The sequence below is a fragment of the Oryctolagus cuniculus genome, chromosome 4, assembly GCF_051225735.1.
Source record: "Oryctolagus cuniculus isolate XC-2025 breed Fujian yellow rabbit chromosome 4, ASM5122573v1, whole genome shotgun sequence".
NCBI lineage: Eukaryota > Metazoa > Chordata > Mammalia > Lagomorpha > Leporidae > Oryctolagus > Oryctolagus cuniculus.
In genome coordinates, this window is record NC_142870.1 from 5,625,102 (window position 1) to 5,641,894 (window position 16,793).

General features: G+C 49.2%; 1 protein-coding gene across 2 annotated transcripts in view; it reads right to left on the minus strand.

The window, feature by feature from the left end:
• SH3BGR (SH3 domain binding glutamate rich protein) overlaps nt 1–16,793 on the minus strand; it is a 67,595-nt gene that overhangs the window by 682 nt on the left and 50,120 nt on the right. Inside the window, exons 4-7 of one of the 2 annotated variants that reach the window (XM_051833564.3) lie at nt 13,174–13,248; nt 12,594–12,686; nt 7,181–7,210; nt 1,752–1,860 (exon numbers count right to left, since the gene is read on the minus strand). In XM_051833564.3, coding sequence (XP_051689524.1) covers nt 1,777–1,860; nt 7,181–7,210; nt 12,594–12,686; nt 13,174–13,248 — 282 coding nt within the window. In that variant the 3' untranslated portion in view covers nt 1,752–1,776. The remainder of the gene's footprint in view (nt 1–1,751; nt 1,861–7,180; nt 7,211–12,593; nt 12,687–13,173; nt 13,249–16,793) is intronic. The other variant, XM_089330536.1, reaches the window with a different exon arrangement.

Genomic DNA, 16,793 nt, shown 5'->3' on the forward strand with positions numbered 1-16,793 from the left:
CCCCCCCTCCCCATACCTTTAAACCAGTACTCATCCTCTGCTCCCCAGTGCAAGGCAGGAAAAACACATTTTTCCCCTGGAAAACTGAGCCAGGCTGGCATCCTTTCTCGGAGCTAACAGGCATCAAGCCAGCACCTGCAGCTGCAGCTTCCCTGCCGCATTTTCCTGGGAAAATCCAGACTGGCTTTATAGCTCCAGGCCGGAGAGGAAATTTCACAGGCTCGTAGCTGGAGGGGACAGGGGGATGCTGAACCTGTAACCGGCAGCCTCTGCAGAGACGGAATCCCAAGCCTTGTTCTCCAGGGACCCAAGCAGCAATTTCATTTCTGCCTCCAGTTCCTAACGAGGATTCTGCCCGCGTTTTTGGCTGCTGAGTTCTGCCGGAACCCATCTTTCCAAGTGAGACGCCAGCGCTGTCTATGGGCTGGGGCCGGGACACGGTTTTGCCTTCGGCAGTGGGCGGTTTGCAGAATGCCTGGCTGTGCAGGCAGCATTTTTAAAGGCTACTGAGTGTCTCCGGGCTCAGGGCCACCCAGCTCACTCGGGCGCTGTCCGGCATTCGGGCCTCACCACAGACGACCAGGGGCCCTGCGAGGAGCGGGTGCCTTGCCGACCTGCGCTGCCTCTGAAGCCAGCTGTCCACGAGGACGATGCTCTCAGCTGTGTCACACCCATTATTATTATTATTTTTTTCTACAATGTGACTCACAATGGCAGGACTTTTAAAGAGCCTCACAGCCAGGGGACAGCGGCCGATGTAAACATCACTTGGGGGTCTCCTCCCGTGAGTTTCGCTGGGTTCCGTTCCTGTTCCCAGCACGTTTCCACTTCCCCTCCTCTTCAGGAAGAATTTCTTAAAATAAGCTGCTAGTTTTTCTTTCCTTTTTTTATTTTTTTCAAAAATGGATCCCTTAGTAATGGGATCGAGACCCCACAGGACCATCAGCTGGCCCTAAAGGAGACAGCTGAGAGAATTCGGGGACACAGCCAGTCATAGGCTGATTTGCTCTGGGATTTTAACGAGTCATCAAAGCTTTATGGCCCAGTCCTAAAGGGGGACAGCCACCCTCACCAGCTCTGAGGCGCCCTAATAATACAGCGGGGCGTTTTGGGGGTATCCGCGTTTCACAGAAGGGCAGCCCCACCCCCAAGTCCGAGCGTCTCTGCAACACAAAGCGCTGCTGCCGGTAAGTCCACGCAGGGCCGAGCTCCACCACCGAGCCAGTGCTGGATGCCGGGGTGCCCCCACCCCCGCTGGCCCCTGCAGGCCAGCTGGCCCCTGCCCCGCTCTCACGTTCCTCACCAGAGGTCTGGGGCCCTCATGAAAGAGTCTAAAGCACCCTTTTAATGTCCCTGACCTCACTGTCCTCGAGTTCGCTCTAATGACAAGGCAACATTCCCATGGCTACCACGCACTCTGCCCGCGCGCCGCCCCCACTGTGCAAGCGCCCTGGGTCCCCAAGACCTGTCATGCTCGTCATTCGATACTATCACCCTCCTCCTCCTCCTCTCACTGACAGCAGCGCCCTCTGTGCCTGGTCAGAGAGGCCACGAGGAGGAGGAGGGAGCGAGCAGGAACAAGCCCGCCCTGGCCTCACAGCCTCTCCCCCAAAATCCCAGCCACCACAGCTCGATGGCTTTGGGAGGGAGTGCAGATGGGGTCTCGGAGGGACACGTGGCCTGAGACAAGCAGCCCCCCTACCCAGGAAGCTAACCCAGGGGCCGGGCCAAGCTGTTCACCCTGCAGTTACCTGGGAACGGTGAGTGAGTGCAGGCCTAGGAGTCTTCCTCTCCTTCGTCTCCCGGCTCCTCCTCTGCTTCCGCCTCTGCACCCTCCTCCTCCGCTACCTCCTCCGACTCCTTCCAAGAGAAAAGCACTGTCACCCACACACGCAGCGCCCGAGGCACAAGGACCAGAGAACACGCACCTCAGAGCAGAGAAGAGGGAGCCCCACCTGGCACCCAACACACACAACACATCTTATACACACACGTGCCATACACACAGCACATCCCATACACACACGTACCATCCACACCACAACCTATACACACATCCTATACACACACCACATCCCATACACACACCACAACCTATACACACACCACAACATATACACACACCACAACATATACACACACAACATATACACACACCACAACCTATACACACACCACAACCTATACACACACCACAACATATACACATATGTACCATACACACACACCACATCATCCTATACACACACCACATCCCATACACACACCACATCCCATACACACACCACATCCCATACACACACCACAACCTATACACACACCACAACATATACACACATGTACCATACACACACCACATCCCATACACACACCACATCCCATACACACACCACAACATATACACACACCACAACATATACACACATGTACCATACACACACCACATCCCATACACACACCACAACCTATACACACACCACAACATATACACACATGTACCATACACACACCACATCCTACACACATACCATATCCTATACACACACGTACCATACACGCAGCACATCCCATACACACACGTACCATCCACACCACAACCTATACACACATCCTATACACACACCACATCCCATACACACACCACATCCCATACACACACCACAACCTATACACACACCACAACATATACACATATGTACCATACACACACACCACATCCCATACACACACGTACCATATCCTATACACACACGTACCATACACACACCACATCCTACACACACATCCTATCCACACACCACATCCCATACACACACCACAACCTATACACACATCCTATACACACACCACATCCCATACACACACCACAACCTATACACACACCACAACATATACACATATGTACCATACACACCCACAACATATACACATATGTACCATACACACAGCACATCCCATACACACACATACTGTATGCACACCACAACCTATACGCACATGTACCATACACACACATCCTATCCACATACCATATCCTATATACACACCACATCCCATACACATATGTACCATACACACCCCACACACTATGCAGGGACCACATACCACACATATATGCACCACACACCCTACATGACATACATATACCATACACACACCACATCCTATACACATATGTACCATACACACCCCACACACTATGCAGGGACCACATACCACACATACACACACCACAACCTACATGCCACATGTATGTGCCATACACACACATCCTATACACACATGTACCAGATACACACCACACACTATGTACAGACCACATACCACACATACACACACCACACCCCACATGCCTCACACTTGTACCACACACACACCACATACTGTACACACATGTGCAGCACACACCATATACTATATATCCACACATATACTGTACATATATACCACACAACACACACTACAAACACATCACACACCCATATGTCATATATACTACACTCATACCACACACCACACACCATATATACCATACACCCTACACACCACACATGCACCATGCACACCATACACAGGACACACCATACACTCCACATACCCTACACACTACACACAGCTCACACCATACACATCACACAGTATACACACCATACAACATATCATACACACCATACAGACCACACACCACACATCATATATACACATACCATACACACATCCATGTACTGTACACATAATACCATACAACACAGACTACACTCATACCATACACCATACACCCACACAGCATATACACAACATGCATACCACATACCACACACCCTACACACCATACATGCCACACAACATACACATGCAACACACACCACATACTATACACACATCACACACATACGCACCACATATCACACATACATATCACACACACACCATACACATACCATATACATACCACACATGCCCTACATGCCATGCATGGCACACAACATAAACATGTAATATACACCACATACTATATAACATCATACCATATACACCATATACATGCCATATCACACATACATACCACACACACACCACACACACCAAACATGCACCACAAGCCACCTATACATACCACATACCATACACTCACACACCAGACACACTCACATACCACACACCACACATGCCATACACACTACATATCCTACATACCACACATATACCATACACACCACACTTGTTCACACCATACAGACCACACACCACACATGCCATACATACTACATACATACACACCACACATGTTCACACCATACAGACCACACACCACACATGCCATACACACTACATACATACACACCACACATGTTCACACCATACAGACCACACACCACACATGCCATACATACTACATACATACATACCACACTTGTTCACACCATACAGACCACACACCATATACACCACAAACCACCTACATACACCATACATGCACATACCACACACCACATAGCATACATACACACATCACACAACACACCCACTCACCATACAACACATGCCAAAAATCACACACTGTACATACCACACACACAGTGAGGGAAAAGAACACACAGAGTAGGGAAAGAACATTTTTTTCTATGTGGACTTAGTGGAATGCTTTAGGAAAACTCAACACATCTAAATCAACTTAAAAATCTGTCATCAGGGAGCCATTGTTGTGGCATTGTGGGATAAGCCACTGCCTGGGGCACCAGCATCCATCATATGGGCACGGATTCAAGTCCGGGCTGCTCCGCTGCTCCACTCCCCATCCAGCTCTCTGCTGTGGCCTGGGAAATCAGAGGAAGATGGCCCAGGTCCTTGGGCCCCTGCACCCATGTGGGAGACCTGGAGGAAGCTCCTGGCTCCTGGCTTCAGCCTGGCCCAGCCCTGGCTACTGTGGCCATTTGGGAGTGAACCAGTGGATGGAAGATCTCCCTCCCTCTCTCTCTCTCTCTTGCTCTCACTCTCGCTCTTACTCTCTCTATAACTCTTTCAGATAAATCTTTAACAATAAATTTGTCATCAAATTATGTGTCAACAAAACTGGAGTGTCAGAATTCACAAAGTCCAGACAGCTTATGTATCTAGATGACTTTATGATTGTCTTTAAAATTCTGCTCTGTTTTAAAGAAACCAAAACTGGAATTTCTAGACAGGCAAATGAGCCTATTTACGTTAGGAAAACAACAGGCGGGGACAGGCATTTGGCTCTGTGGGTATGACACCCGCATACCATATTGGAGCACCTGCACTCCCCAGTCCACTTCGGTCCAGCTTCCTGGGAAGCAGCAGGCGACACTCACTAGGGTCCCTGCCGCCCTCTTAGGAGACCCAGACTGGGCTTCCAGCTCCCAGTCTCAGCCTCAGCTGTTGTGGGCATTCGGGGAGGGAAGCAGCAGAGAGGAGAGCTCTCTCTCTCTCTGCACGTCTCTCTCCGTCACCCTGCCTTTCACACAAATACAAATAATTAAAGTTTTCAAATCAGAAAAGAATGGGACCGGTGTTGTGGCTCAGAGGGTAAAGCCACTGCCTATGATGCCAGCATCCCATATGGTCGTCGGTTCAAGTCCTGGATGCACCACTTCCAATCCAGTTCCTGCAAATAGCCGGGAAAGCAGCAGAAGATGACTCAAGTGTTTGGGCCCCTGACACCCACTTGGGAGACCTGGATGAAACTCCTAGCTTCTGCCCGGCCCAGCCCTGGCCATTGTAGCCACCTCAGGGGTGAACCAGTGGACGGAAGATCTCTTCCTCTGTCTCTGTCTCTCCCTCTCTGACGTTCAAATAAATCAATCAATCTTCAAAAAAAATAAGAGAAACAACAGATCATTCCAATCTCTGTTCTTGTATTTTAAGAAAACAGTCTTTGCCCTATACCTAAAAGAGTAAATAGACGTTTCAAGTTCAAATAAATTTTTTAGGCCTCTGCTTTTAAGATGTATCACTTTAATTCGTCAGCTGCTCAAGTAACCTCCAGTTCCAATACGGAACAGCAAGTCTTCAGCTGTACTTAGGGATGCTGGCTGTAACTTAAGTACAAACTCTGTAACATAAATAAGCATGTTAAATTGTAAGCACTGGAGAAAAAATGTATTCCTTTACATTTTACCCTTAATAAGCTTTTAAAATTCATTTATTTATTTCAGTTTTATTTATTTGGGAGGTGTAGACACAGAAAGAGAGAGAACTGAGGGAAATAGAGTTTAGAGCCACTGCCAACTCCCGACGAGGGCCAGAGCCAGTGGCCAGGAATTCATTCCAGGTCTTGCAAGCGGATGGCAGGAAGCCACGCACTTGAGTCGTCACCACTGCCTGCTGGGGTCTGCAGGAGCAGGGAGCTGCGTCAGGAGCCAGAGCCAGGCCCTCCCGTGTGGGACACGGATGTCCTGACCTGCATGCTGACTGCCAGGTCAGATCCCACCCACCCTTTGTAGCTTTTATACTGACCTCATTTCTGTTCTGTTTTCATTGTACTTCTAAGTCGTATCCTCCGCACTCCTAATTTTTTCATACTTATTTCCTGTTTTATACAATTCTTAATTTCTTATCTTTGTATAATTTTATTCTCTTGTATTTTAATTGCTCTTATTCTACCTTGATTCATGGTGAGACACCTCTTTCCTAAACTCTTTATATTACTGAATTTATAAGAGGAGCCTTTAAAAAGTTCATGGAAAAATACATATTATGAAAAAAGTATGCTTTATCTTTTGACTCCATCTCTCTGCGAACTTCCTGAAGTCCCCTCCTGTGCAGCTGGGGCGGGGGAGGGGGGGAGGCGCAGGTTCAAAATCCATCCCAGTCCATCCTGCTCTTCCTGGAGGGACCCCCACCAGAAGTCCTGCAGCCACTGGCCACATCCCAGCGGGACATGAGACTTCCAGGTGTCACGGGGCCAGCCGCACCCCCGACAGCAGGAGGCTCGGAGAGGGCCTCAGCCGAGCCCTTATATCTCCAGGCACCTCCCTCGCACAGATTCATCCCCAATGCGTTTCCCTCCTCTGCAGGTTGCAAGAGGATTTTCTGGGAGTGTGGTTCGCATCAGCCCCTCTGCTTAATGACGAGCAAGCGCACCGCCCCAGAAGCTTTAATCCAACTTGAGAAGATGTGTCCCTGAACTGATTAATCACAACGTCAAAGACAGACATACCTCTTCCGTGGCTTTCTCTCCCTCTTCCTCCTTAGGTCCAGAAGTCAAAAGGAAAGAAAATATATGAATTTAAGCAAGCTTTAAGTTGAATCTGAAAATTAAGCAAACTAATAGAAGCTCATCAGAATGAACACCACATTAAGGGACCCTACCATACGTAAACAGCAAAGATAGAACACTGAGTGACCCTAATTATTTCATGCATTACAAGTATCTCAAGCTCTCAGAGCATTATAGGAGTGAATTTTTTTCCTCACTCACCCACTGAGAGAGTGAAAATATCTATAGTTTTGTTTCTATATGCAAAGAATACCAAAGATGCTCAGAGCTATGGAGTGAAACCCATACTGCACAGGAAACCAAGTGCGAAATCCGAACAAAAATGCTTTCCTGCCTTTATGCCCTCCTGTGCATGACCTTCCTTTGGCTTTGAACCAGTTAATAAAAGCAGATCAAATACTACCCCTCTACTGAAAACTGTATCATTTATGAATTATGTGGTATTTAAACACTGATTTCTCGTAACAGAAAAAAATTCTGAGGTAGGAATGGGTGAAGTCTCCATTTTCCAAACCATCAGCCCACGGCCATTTCCATTTCCCTAGATCAAAGTGACAGAAGCAAGTTGTCTCTCCTGGAGACGCAACTCTAAGAAGGAAATAAAAAGTTGCCTTTTTTTTTTTATTACTTGACAGAGTTACAGACAGTGAGAGAGAGAGAGAGAGAGAGAGAGAGAGAGAGAGAGAAAGGTCTTCCTTCCGTTGATTCACCCCCCAAATGGCTGCCACAGCCAGCGCTGCACCGATCTGAAGCCAGGAGCCAGGTGCTTCCTCCTGGTCTCCCATGCGGGTGCAGGGCCCAAGCACTTGGGCCATCCTCCACTGCCTTCCCGGGCCACAGCAGAGAGCTGGACTGGAAGAGGAGCAGCTGGGACTAGAAGCTGGCGCCCATATGGGATGCCAGCGCCGCAGGTGGAGGATTAACCAAGTGAGCCACGGCGCCGGCCCCAATAAAAACTTTTCTGTCCCTTCCCCAAATGGCCCTACCTCAGAGCTCCCTGGGGCCACTGTGCTGCAACTACTTACAGAGGTAGGGTCCTCCGAACAGCTTCTAGAAACTCCTAAGGCCTTACAGCAAGGTCAGGGAGCTCCTGGGATCTTGGAGCCACTCGCACCCTCTCTCCCTGCCCCTTCTTTGGACAGCAGAGGACACTGGGACCACTGAGTTAACTCATCTGTCACAGGTCACAAGACAAGTAAACAACACAGCCAGGACTCGGGGAGTCTGCTGATCCTGACTCGGTGGCATCCCTACGTCACCAGGGTAAGAGAAGGCAAGAGGACGACGTCGTGGCACTGTGGGTTAAACCGCCACCTGCAACACTGGCATCCCAGATCAGAGCGCCAGTTTGAGTCCTGACTCCTCAGTTTCCTATCCTGGTTTCCTGTTAGCATCCTGCTAATGAGCCTGGGAGAGCAGCAGCAGATGAACCTCTGCCACCCACATGGGAGGTGCAGATGGAGATCCTGGCTCCTGGCTTTAGCCTACCCCAGCTGTGGCTGCTGCAACCACCTGGGGAGTAGACAAGCAAATGGAAGATATTCTCTCTCTCTCTCTCTCTCTCTCTCTCTTTCTCTGCATTTCAAATAAATTAGTCTTTCAGAAAAAAATAAAAAGAAGGCAAAAGCAGACAGGGCAAGTCATGGGGTAGGATCCAGCTCAGCTCTCATTCCTGGCCTAGCCCACGGCATGAGCCAGTGCAAGAACAACACCTGCAGATTTCTGAGACTGGACATGGGCACCTGACACAGCCAGGACATGAGGATCTTTCCAGCCATGGGACTCTCCAAAGTCATCTTTTCACGAGCTGCCCCTGCTGACGATGCACCGAGGGTTAGGGCTAAAATAATGTCCAGGGAAGCCAAGTCTGGCTCTGGTTACAAAATTCAGGTCCTGCCTTCACAGGGATTGGGCTGCACCTCTTGAAGACAGCCTGGCCCTGCCCATTCTTGTCCCACCCAGCACGCCACCATCAGTGCTGCCCTGCTGGCTGGAAGGCATCCCCACGTGATCACCAGCCCAGTCTGCCCTGGACACTGCACCAGAGGCACCGTGCGGCCCTCGCATCCAGAAACTCCCATCTTCTCAGGACGCAGGGTCAGCCGTCTGCTGACTCCTCTGGCCTTGCCCCTCCCCTTACTCTCTCAGCCATCCTAGATCACATACAATTTTCTTTCTTTCTTTCTTTAAGTTTTTTATTGTTTATTTGAAGGGCAGAATTAGAGAGAGACAGAGAGGGAGAAAGAAAGAGAGAGAGAGACACAGAGAGAGGTCTTCCATCCTCTAGTTCACCACCCAAATAGCCACAATGGCTGGACCTAATCCAAAGCCAGGAGCCAGGAGCTTCTTCCAGGTCTCCCCACTTGTGTGCAGGGGCCCAGGGACTTGAGCCATCTCCTGCTGCTTTCCCAGGCATTAGCAGGGAGCTGGATCAGAAGCAGAGCAGCCGGCACTCAAACCAACGCCATCTGCAGATGGAGGCTATACCCACCGCGCCACAGCGTCAGCCCCATGTGCAACTCTCTCAGGTTGGCAGTGCCTTGCAGGAGACTGCTCAGAATCCGGTTCCCAGAGAAGGCTGCGCTGAGCCATCAGGGTGAGTCAGGGGCCTCTGTATCCGTCCCTGTGCCTGATCTGCCTCCCCAGTCTGCATGTGCGCTCCCTGGGGGCAAGGCCTGTGTCTTTTCCATTTGGGGGCCTCCAGCACACAGCCACTGTCAGAAAAGAAGGTATAAGTGCGAGAAATATGCTGGTAACGACTGCAGGCACAAACCACGGACTCTGCTGATCACACTTTGGACCTCGAAGAACATTAACTTTCTTATCCACGTGGGATCAGAATAAAATTCACTGTTTGCAGCACAGAATCATTAATTGTGCAGAGTTTTATGTTCTTCCAGGTTCAATTATTTTTATTTGCATCCAGTTGAAGCAGAGGAATTCACAAGGTGCCGGCAGAAGTGGAATCAGGGAACGGGTACTGCGGCACATCGGGTTAAGCTGCTGCTTCGAATCCCACTCTCCACATCTGAGTGCCACTGGAGTCCCAGCTACTCCGCTTCTACCCAGCTTCCTGCTCAGGCACCTGAGAAAGCCGGGAAGACGGACTCCTGCCACCCACGTCGGAAACCCAGAGGGAGATCCGGCTCCTGGTTTCGCCTGACAGAGCCCCAGCCGTTGTGGCCATTTGGGGAGAGAACCAGCAGATGGAAGACCTCTCTCCCTCTCTCTCATTCCCTCTTTCTGTCACTCCACCTTTCAAATAAATATCTTCATTTAATATTTAAAGCATAGCTTTAAATAAATCAACAACGGTGTCATGGTTCTTACAGCCAGCCCAGAGGGCAGTGGGGTCCCCCAGGAATGACCACTCGTTCCCGCTCTCACAGAGCCGCTAACAGCAGTTCCAGAGGGACCTTGTCTCTAACAGTAGCTGAATGCAGTAACTTCTCAGGGATATGCTAACTAGAGAAAGGAACTGCTCTGTGAATTTCTAGAAATACTTCACCTCAAAAGGTCGAGGAGGCTGCGAAGCCCTGTGGGCATTACCCCTCCCAGAACACCTGCTCTGGGCCAGCAGAGCTGCTGCCCATCTCTCTGCTCCTCCCCAGCCCCTGGCACTCTGCCTGGCATGTGGCAGCACTCAATCTGTCACTAAGATACTGAGCGGAGGCATCTACGTAACCCTACCTCTGCCTCCAATCCCACTGGGCATAAGGTGAGCTATATTCATTTTTAAAAGCACTTAAACTGCCAAACTTAGCTCCCTGAATTACACAACCTCCGTCAGGCAGATCCTTAAATGCCGCTTATGTACAGTGACTTTTATGATTGGCAGGTAACTCTACCGACAGAGTGTTTTGTGCAAGGTCATTAGAACGGCCTGCGTGACTGGGCCCAGCTCTGGATTGCTCCTGGCACAAAGGGGAGCAAGCACGTGTTTCAGGATGCAGGCATCTTAGAGCCATGGCACCCCCTGTTCTGAGAAGGCGAGAAGGGGCAGCTCCGGGGGCGGGGCCCTTGGAAGCTTTCACAGCAGCTATTTTTGCTGGGAACCTGGCCAGGGAAGCGGGCTGCTGACACAGTGCATGGCCGGAGCGGAGGGCAGGTGTCAGCGGTGCTGAGTGGCGGGCAGTAGACGTGAGGGGATACCCAGGGCGGCCCACTGTGGCCTGAGCGGACAGCTGGCCTCAGGCAGGTGCAGGGGAGAGGCAGGAGCGAGGTTTCTCTCTATCCTTGGTCGCCCCAGGGACTCGGCCTTAGATCTGCAAGCTCCCCGGAGCTGCCTTTGAAAAAGCAAAGTTCAAGGCCAGTTTCGGAAGAAGTGGAACAGGATGAAACTACAACCAGGTTTCAGTGATTTTAGACGAAGAAAAGAATACAATTTGAGGGACAAGCGCTGTGACGTAGCGGGTAAAGCGGCCACCTGCGAGCTGGCATCCCATACGGCAGCTGGTTTGAGTCCCGGCTGCTCCACTTCCAACCTGGCTTCCTGCTAACAACCCTAGGAAAGCAGTGGAGGATGGCCCAAGTGCTTGGGCCCCTGCACCCATGTGGGAGACCTGGGTTAACTCCGGGTTCCTGGCTCCTGGCTTCAGCCTGGCCGTTGTGGCCACTTTGGGAGTGAACCAGTGGGCGGAAGATCTCAGTCTCTGTCTCTCCCTCACTCTGTGACTCTACCTTTCAAATAAATAAATAAATCTTCTAAAGGAATACAATTTGAAATAATTTTACCTTAATAAATGCCAGTCACCAACACGAACAATGTTGCAATGTTTCCAGCATTGATAAAGTGCTCCTGGTGTCCCCACTGAAATCGTCCTACAGGGAGCCCCAGTGGGGTGTGATGCCTGCGCTCCAGCTGCCTTCCAGGGCAGCCAGGGCCTCCCTCTCGCCTGGGCCCCAACCCCATTTCCTGAATTCCATGAACAAGTAGCCCCTCGGACCCCATTTAGCTCAGAGCTTCCTGATCCATCCCACCTCCTCCCCTCCTCCCCCACTCCACTTGCCATCCTGAGAACCCCCCAGAGTGAGAGCCCACGCCCTGGACTCGCTGGGACCCGCTTTTCCCCGATGGGCCTTGAGCTGAATGTCAGTTTCCCTCCACAAAGGCCCCTTTCATCCCCGGGTTCCCATCAGCATCTCCCCAATATGCCCAGTCCTCAGCTCTGTCTCCCAGCAGGCAGGGCTCCTGGGTGCTGGAGGGTAGCATCTGTCATGAAGCACAATCAGAACGTGAGGGCCTTTGTCTGACAGAGAACACAAACCTAACTAGACAGCGAGCTACGGAAGCCTTGATCAGAGCCCTTGTCCCAGCTTCCCCTTAGCACTGTGAGCACTGCACGACACTTACATTCTTCTCTGCAGGTTCGGGGGCGGTGCCCGCGTCTTCACTGCCCTCTTTCTCCGCCTCGGTTTCTCCACCTTCTTCGGTTTTCTCTGCCCCCTGGTCATAAAGGAAACCCAAGGTGTCACTAACACTGGGAAGCTCCCAAGGGAGGCCCAGCGACTCTGGCTGTGGACTTCTTCTTGAGAAACATGACGCAGAAGGGACGCAAACTCAGACCTCCTGTCTACCTACAAGGCCACTTTCGATGGCAGCAGTGGCCCAGCACATCCCAGGAGTGAGGAGTCGCCATCACTCATTAGGGCTTATGAAGAGAATTCAAAACAGTCGATACTTACAGGGTTTGTTGTCTCTGATTTGCACAGAGGGAGGCTAGGATTTGGATGGAGGGAGGCTATTTAAAAAGATAGAAGAAAGAGCAGCTAGGTGAAGTAGACAGACAGACATGGAAGGAAAGAAGGCAGACTGGCAGGCAGGCATATAGGTGGCTAGACAGACAGATGGGCAGGTAGAGAGACAGACGGGGACAGGTAGACAGACAGGCGCGGTGGCCGTCCCGAAGAGAGCTCCAGCTCGCGGCCCTTACCTCTGCAGAGCTCTCCGCCTCTCCTACCACGTCGCCATTGGGAAGGGAGGCGGCTTCCTCGGGAGCTTTCGTCACCTGCATCAAATAGAGAACATCTGGGTATTTTCGTGAGGCCAGGAGTGTGCATTTCAGTGTCTTTCACTATTAAATCTCATTTGTCTTCACCCCTCAAACACAGTGACCTCCATAGGTGGGCCACTCATCGGCACCACACATTAGAGAAGAGAAGTAGAAAACATCACAGTCCAATTAGGGCAGGACCACGTCTACGCTGCCTACCTTCTGCTCCTTTAACTTAGGGAGCTGCTGCTAATCTCTCAAATATCAGGTTATTTTTATTACAAAGGCACTTCAAGTTCATGGGAACAGAGCAAACCACACAGACACTCGCTAGGCCCACCCTTCCAGGATAACCAATATTGAAAGTTTGTCTGTACCCACCTCTATCTTAATATATACATAGAGACTTCTTGGGGAGGGAGGCTGTTTGTATGCCTTTTTAAGAAACACAAGTGGAGACACACCATACACAACTTGATTTCTCTACCACAGTACGTCATGGGCATTCCTCTGAGATAATTCACGCGGCTCTAACCATTTTTTTCATCAGCATACTATTAAATACATAATAACTAATTAAAACATTCTCCAAGTGATGGACATTCAGAATGTTCACACATTTATAAAGTGCCTAGAAACAACGCTAAGCACAGTTCAGAATGAAAAGCTGGGATTTTAAAAACGAGGTTTCTCCCCATTGCCCCAGAAAAAGGTCTGTGTTCCCTTATTCTCATGGCCAGTAAAGAGGGCTGTTCTTTTTCATCTTTGCCAATCTGTTGAGGGGAAATGGAATCTCATTTTTGTTTTCATGTACATTTTCCTAATTACCAGGAAGGAAAGTTAGGTTTCTAGGAGTTTCTAGCCACTGACACTTCCCATTTAGATACTTACCCTCACATGTCCTGCCATTCCTACTTGAGTTGTTTGCCTTTTACTATCAATTCTTTGAGATTCTTTATAAGTAGGAATATTATTAGCCCTTTAGCACATAGTTTAGGTACAACTGAAAGTGTCCTAAATTATAGATCAGCTGTCAGGAATTTTAACTACTTCATTTGTCTGTTCAAAGTATTTATACACACACAGCTACTTCAGAGAGTTCATGCAAAGTAGAATTAAAAGAAGTTTACTTTTGAACCCCATGCATAGTTTTTTTATAGCATTCATTTTCTAGAAATGTTTTGAAGATCCCTTATGTGTGTGTTTGTGTATGTGTATGTGTGTGTGTTGATATATACCTGAAGGCTCTCTAAAACATTTGTGGAAAATATGCATCATAACAAAACCGTGCTTGGGTTTCCAAAAAAAAGAAAGCTTGCAACAAAATAAACTTATCCTTAAATTCCATTTTCCCACACTTTTTTGAAGTAGCTTCTTGTGTGTATCTTGAATACATATAATTGATATGTACAAATGCGTTTAACATATATTTACATTTGTATATTAATTATATATATATTCAAAGGTATACACACACACATTGAGTATCTCTTATCTGAAATGTTTGGAACCAGAAGTTTTTCAGATTTTAAATATTTCTTAGATTTTGGAATATTTGCATAGACTTTACTGGTTGAGCATCCTTGACCTTAAAAGAAATCCAAAAATACTTCAAAATCTGAAATCTTTTGAACATCAAGTCAGCTGAATCTTTGTTAAAATCCAGTTTCACTAACAGCTCCAATCCCAGTGTGGCCAAGTAAGTCCCCGTTGGACAAAATCTTCCATGAAATATGGACAAAGCCAACAAGCAGAAGAAAGGGAAAATACAAGGCAAAATGATTCACAAAGGAGATAACACTTCAAATTACAGTTATTTACACACTGCATTCATGGAAGCATTATCCACAATAGCCAAGCGGTGGAAGCAACCCCAGCACCCGTCGATGGAAGAACAGATAAACCAAGCGTGTTCTGTACTCAGTGGAATATTATTCAACCTTAAACATGAAGGAAATCCCGTCACATGCTTCGACATGGATGAACCTTGAGAGTAATGAGACAAGTTACAGAAAGACAAGCATCATGTAAGTGCACTTCTATGAAATATCTAAGACAGGGAAATCCACAGAGGCAGAAATGGTGGTGACCAGGGCTGGGGGGAGGGAGAAGTGCAGAGTTATTGCTCAACATGGACGGGGTTTCAGTTTTGCAAATTAAACAGTTCTGGAGGAGTCATCACTGTGGTGCAGCAGGTTAAGCCACTGCCTATAACGCACTCCCACACGAGTGCTGGCTTGAGCCCCAGCTGCTCCACTTCTCATCCAGCTCCCTGCTATGCACCTGGGAAAGCAGCAGAAGACAGCCCACGTGCTCAGGCCCCTGCACCTATGTGAGACACCTGGATAAAGCTCCTGGCTCCTGGCTTCAGCCTGGCCAAGCTCCAGCTGTTGAGGCCATTTGGGGAGTCAATCAGTGGATGGAAAACCTCTCTGTCTCTCCCCTCTCTCTTTCTAACAGCCTTTCAAATAAATAAAATAAAATCTTTTAAAAAATACCTATTATAACTATGCTCAAATATGTAAAGGAAAATATGTCTTCAATGAATGAAACTGAAAATCCAGACAAAAATAGGAATTATAAAAATCAAACAAGCGCTGGCACTGTGGCGCAGAGGGTTAACGCCCTGGCCTGGGTGCCGGTTCAAGGTCTGGCTCCTCCACTTCCAATCCAGCTCTCTGCTACGGCCTGGGAAAGCAGTGGAAGATGGCCCAGGTCCTCGGGCCCCTGCACCTGCGTGGGAGATCCGGAAGAAACTCCTGGCTCCTGGCTTCAGATCAGTACAGCTCTGGCCGTTGCAGTCCATTGGGGAGTGAACCAGCGAATAGAAGACTCTCTCTCTCTCTCTCTCTCTGCCTCTCCTCTCTCTGTGTAACTCAAGTAAATAAATAAATCTGGCCAGGGCCGCAGCTCACTAGGCTAATCCTCCACCTGCGGCGCCGGCACACTGCGTTCTAGTCCCGGTCGGGGCACCGGATTCTGTCCCAGTTGCCCCTCTTCCAGGCCAGCTCTCTGCTGTGGCCCGGGAGTGCAGTGGAGGATGGCCCAAGTGCTTGGGCCCTGCACCCCATGGGAGACCAGGAGAAGCACCTGGCTCCTGCCATCGGATCAGCGCGGTGCACCAGCCGCAGCGGGCATTTGGGGGGTGAACCAACGGAAGGAAGACCTTTCCCTCTCTCTCTCTCTCTCTCTCTCTCTCTCTCTCTCACTGTCCATTCTGCCTGTCAAAAATAAAAAAATAAAATAAAATAAAATAAATAAATAAATCTTAAAAAAATCAGACAAATGGGGGACAGGCATTGGATGCAGCAGTTGGGTTGCCACTCAGGAAACATCCCACGTCACAGTGCCTAGGTGCAAGCCCTGGCTCTGCGCCCAGTCCCAGCTTCCTGCTAGCAAACACCCTGGGAGGCCGCAGTCAATGGCTCAAGTAGTTGGGTCCCTGTCATCCATACAGGAGAACCTGACTGAGTTCCAGCTTCTGGCTTCAGCCTGGCCCAGACCTAGCTGTTACAGGCACTTGGGGAGTGAATTAACAGGGATTTTGTATGTGTGAGTGT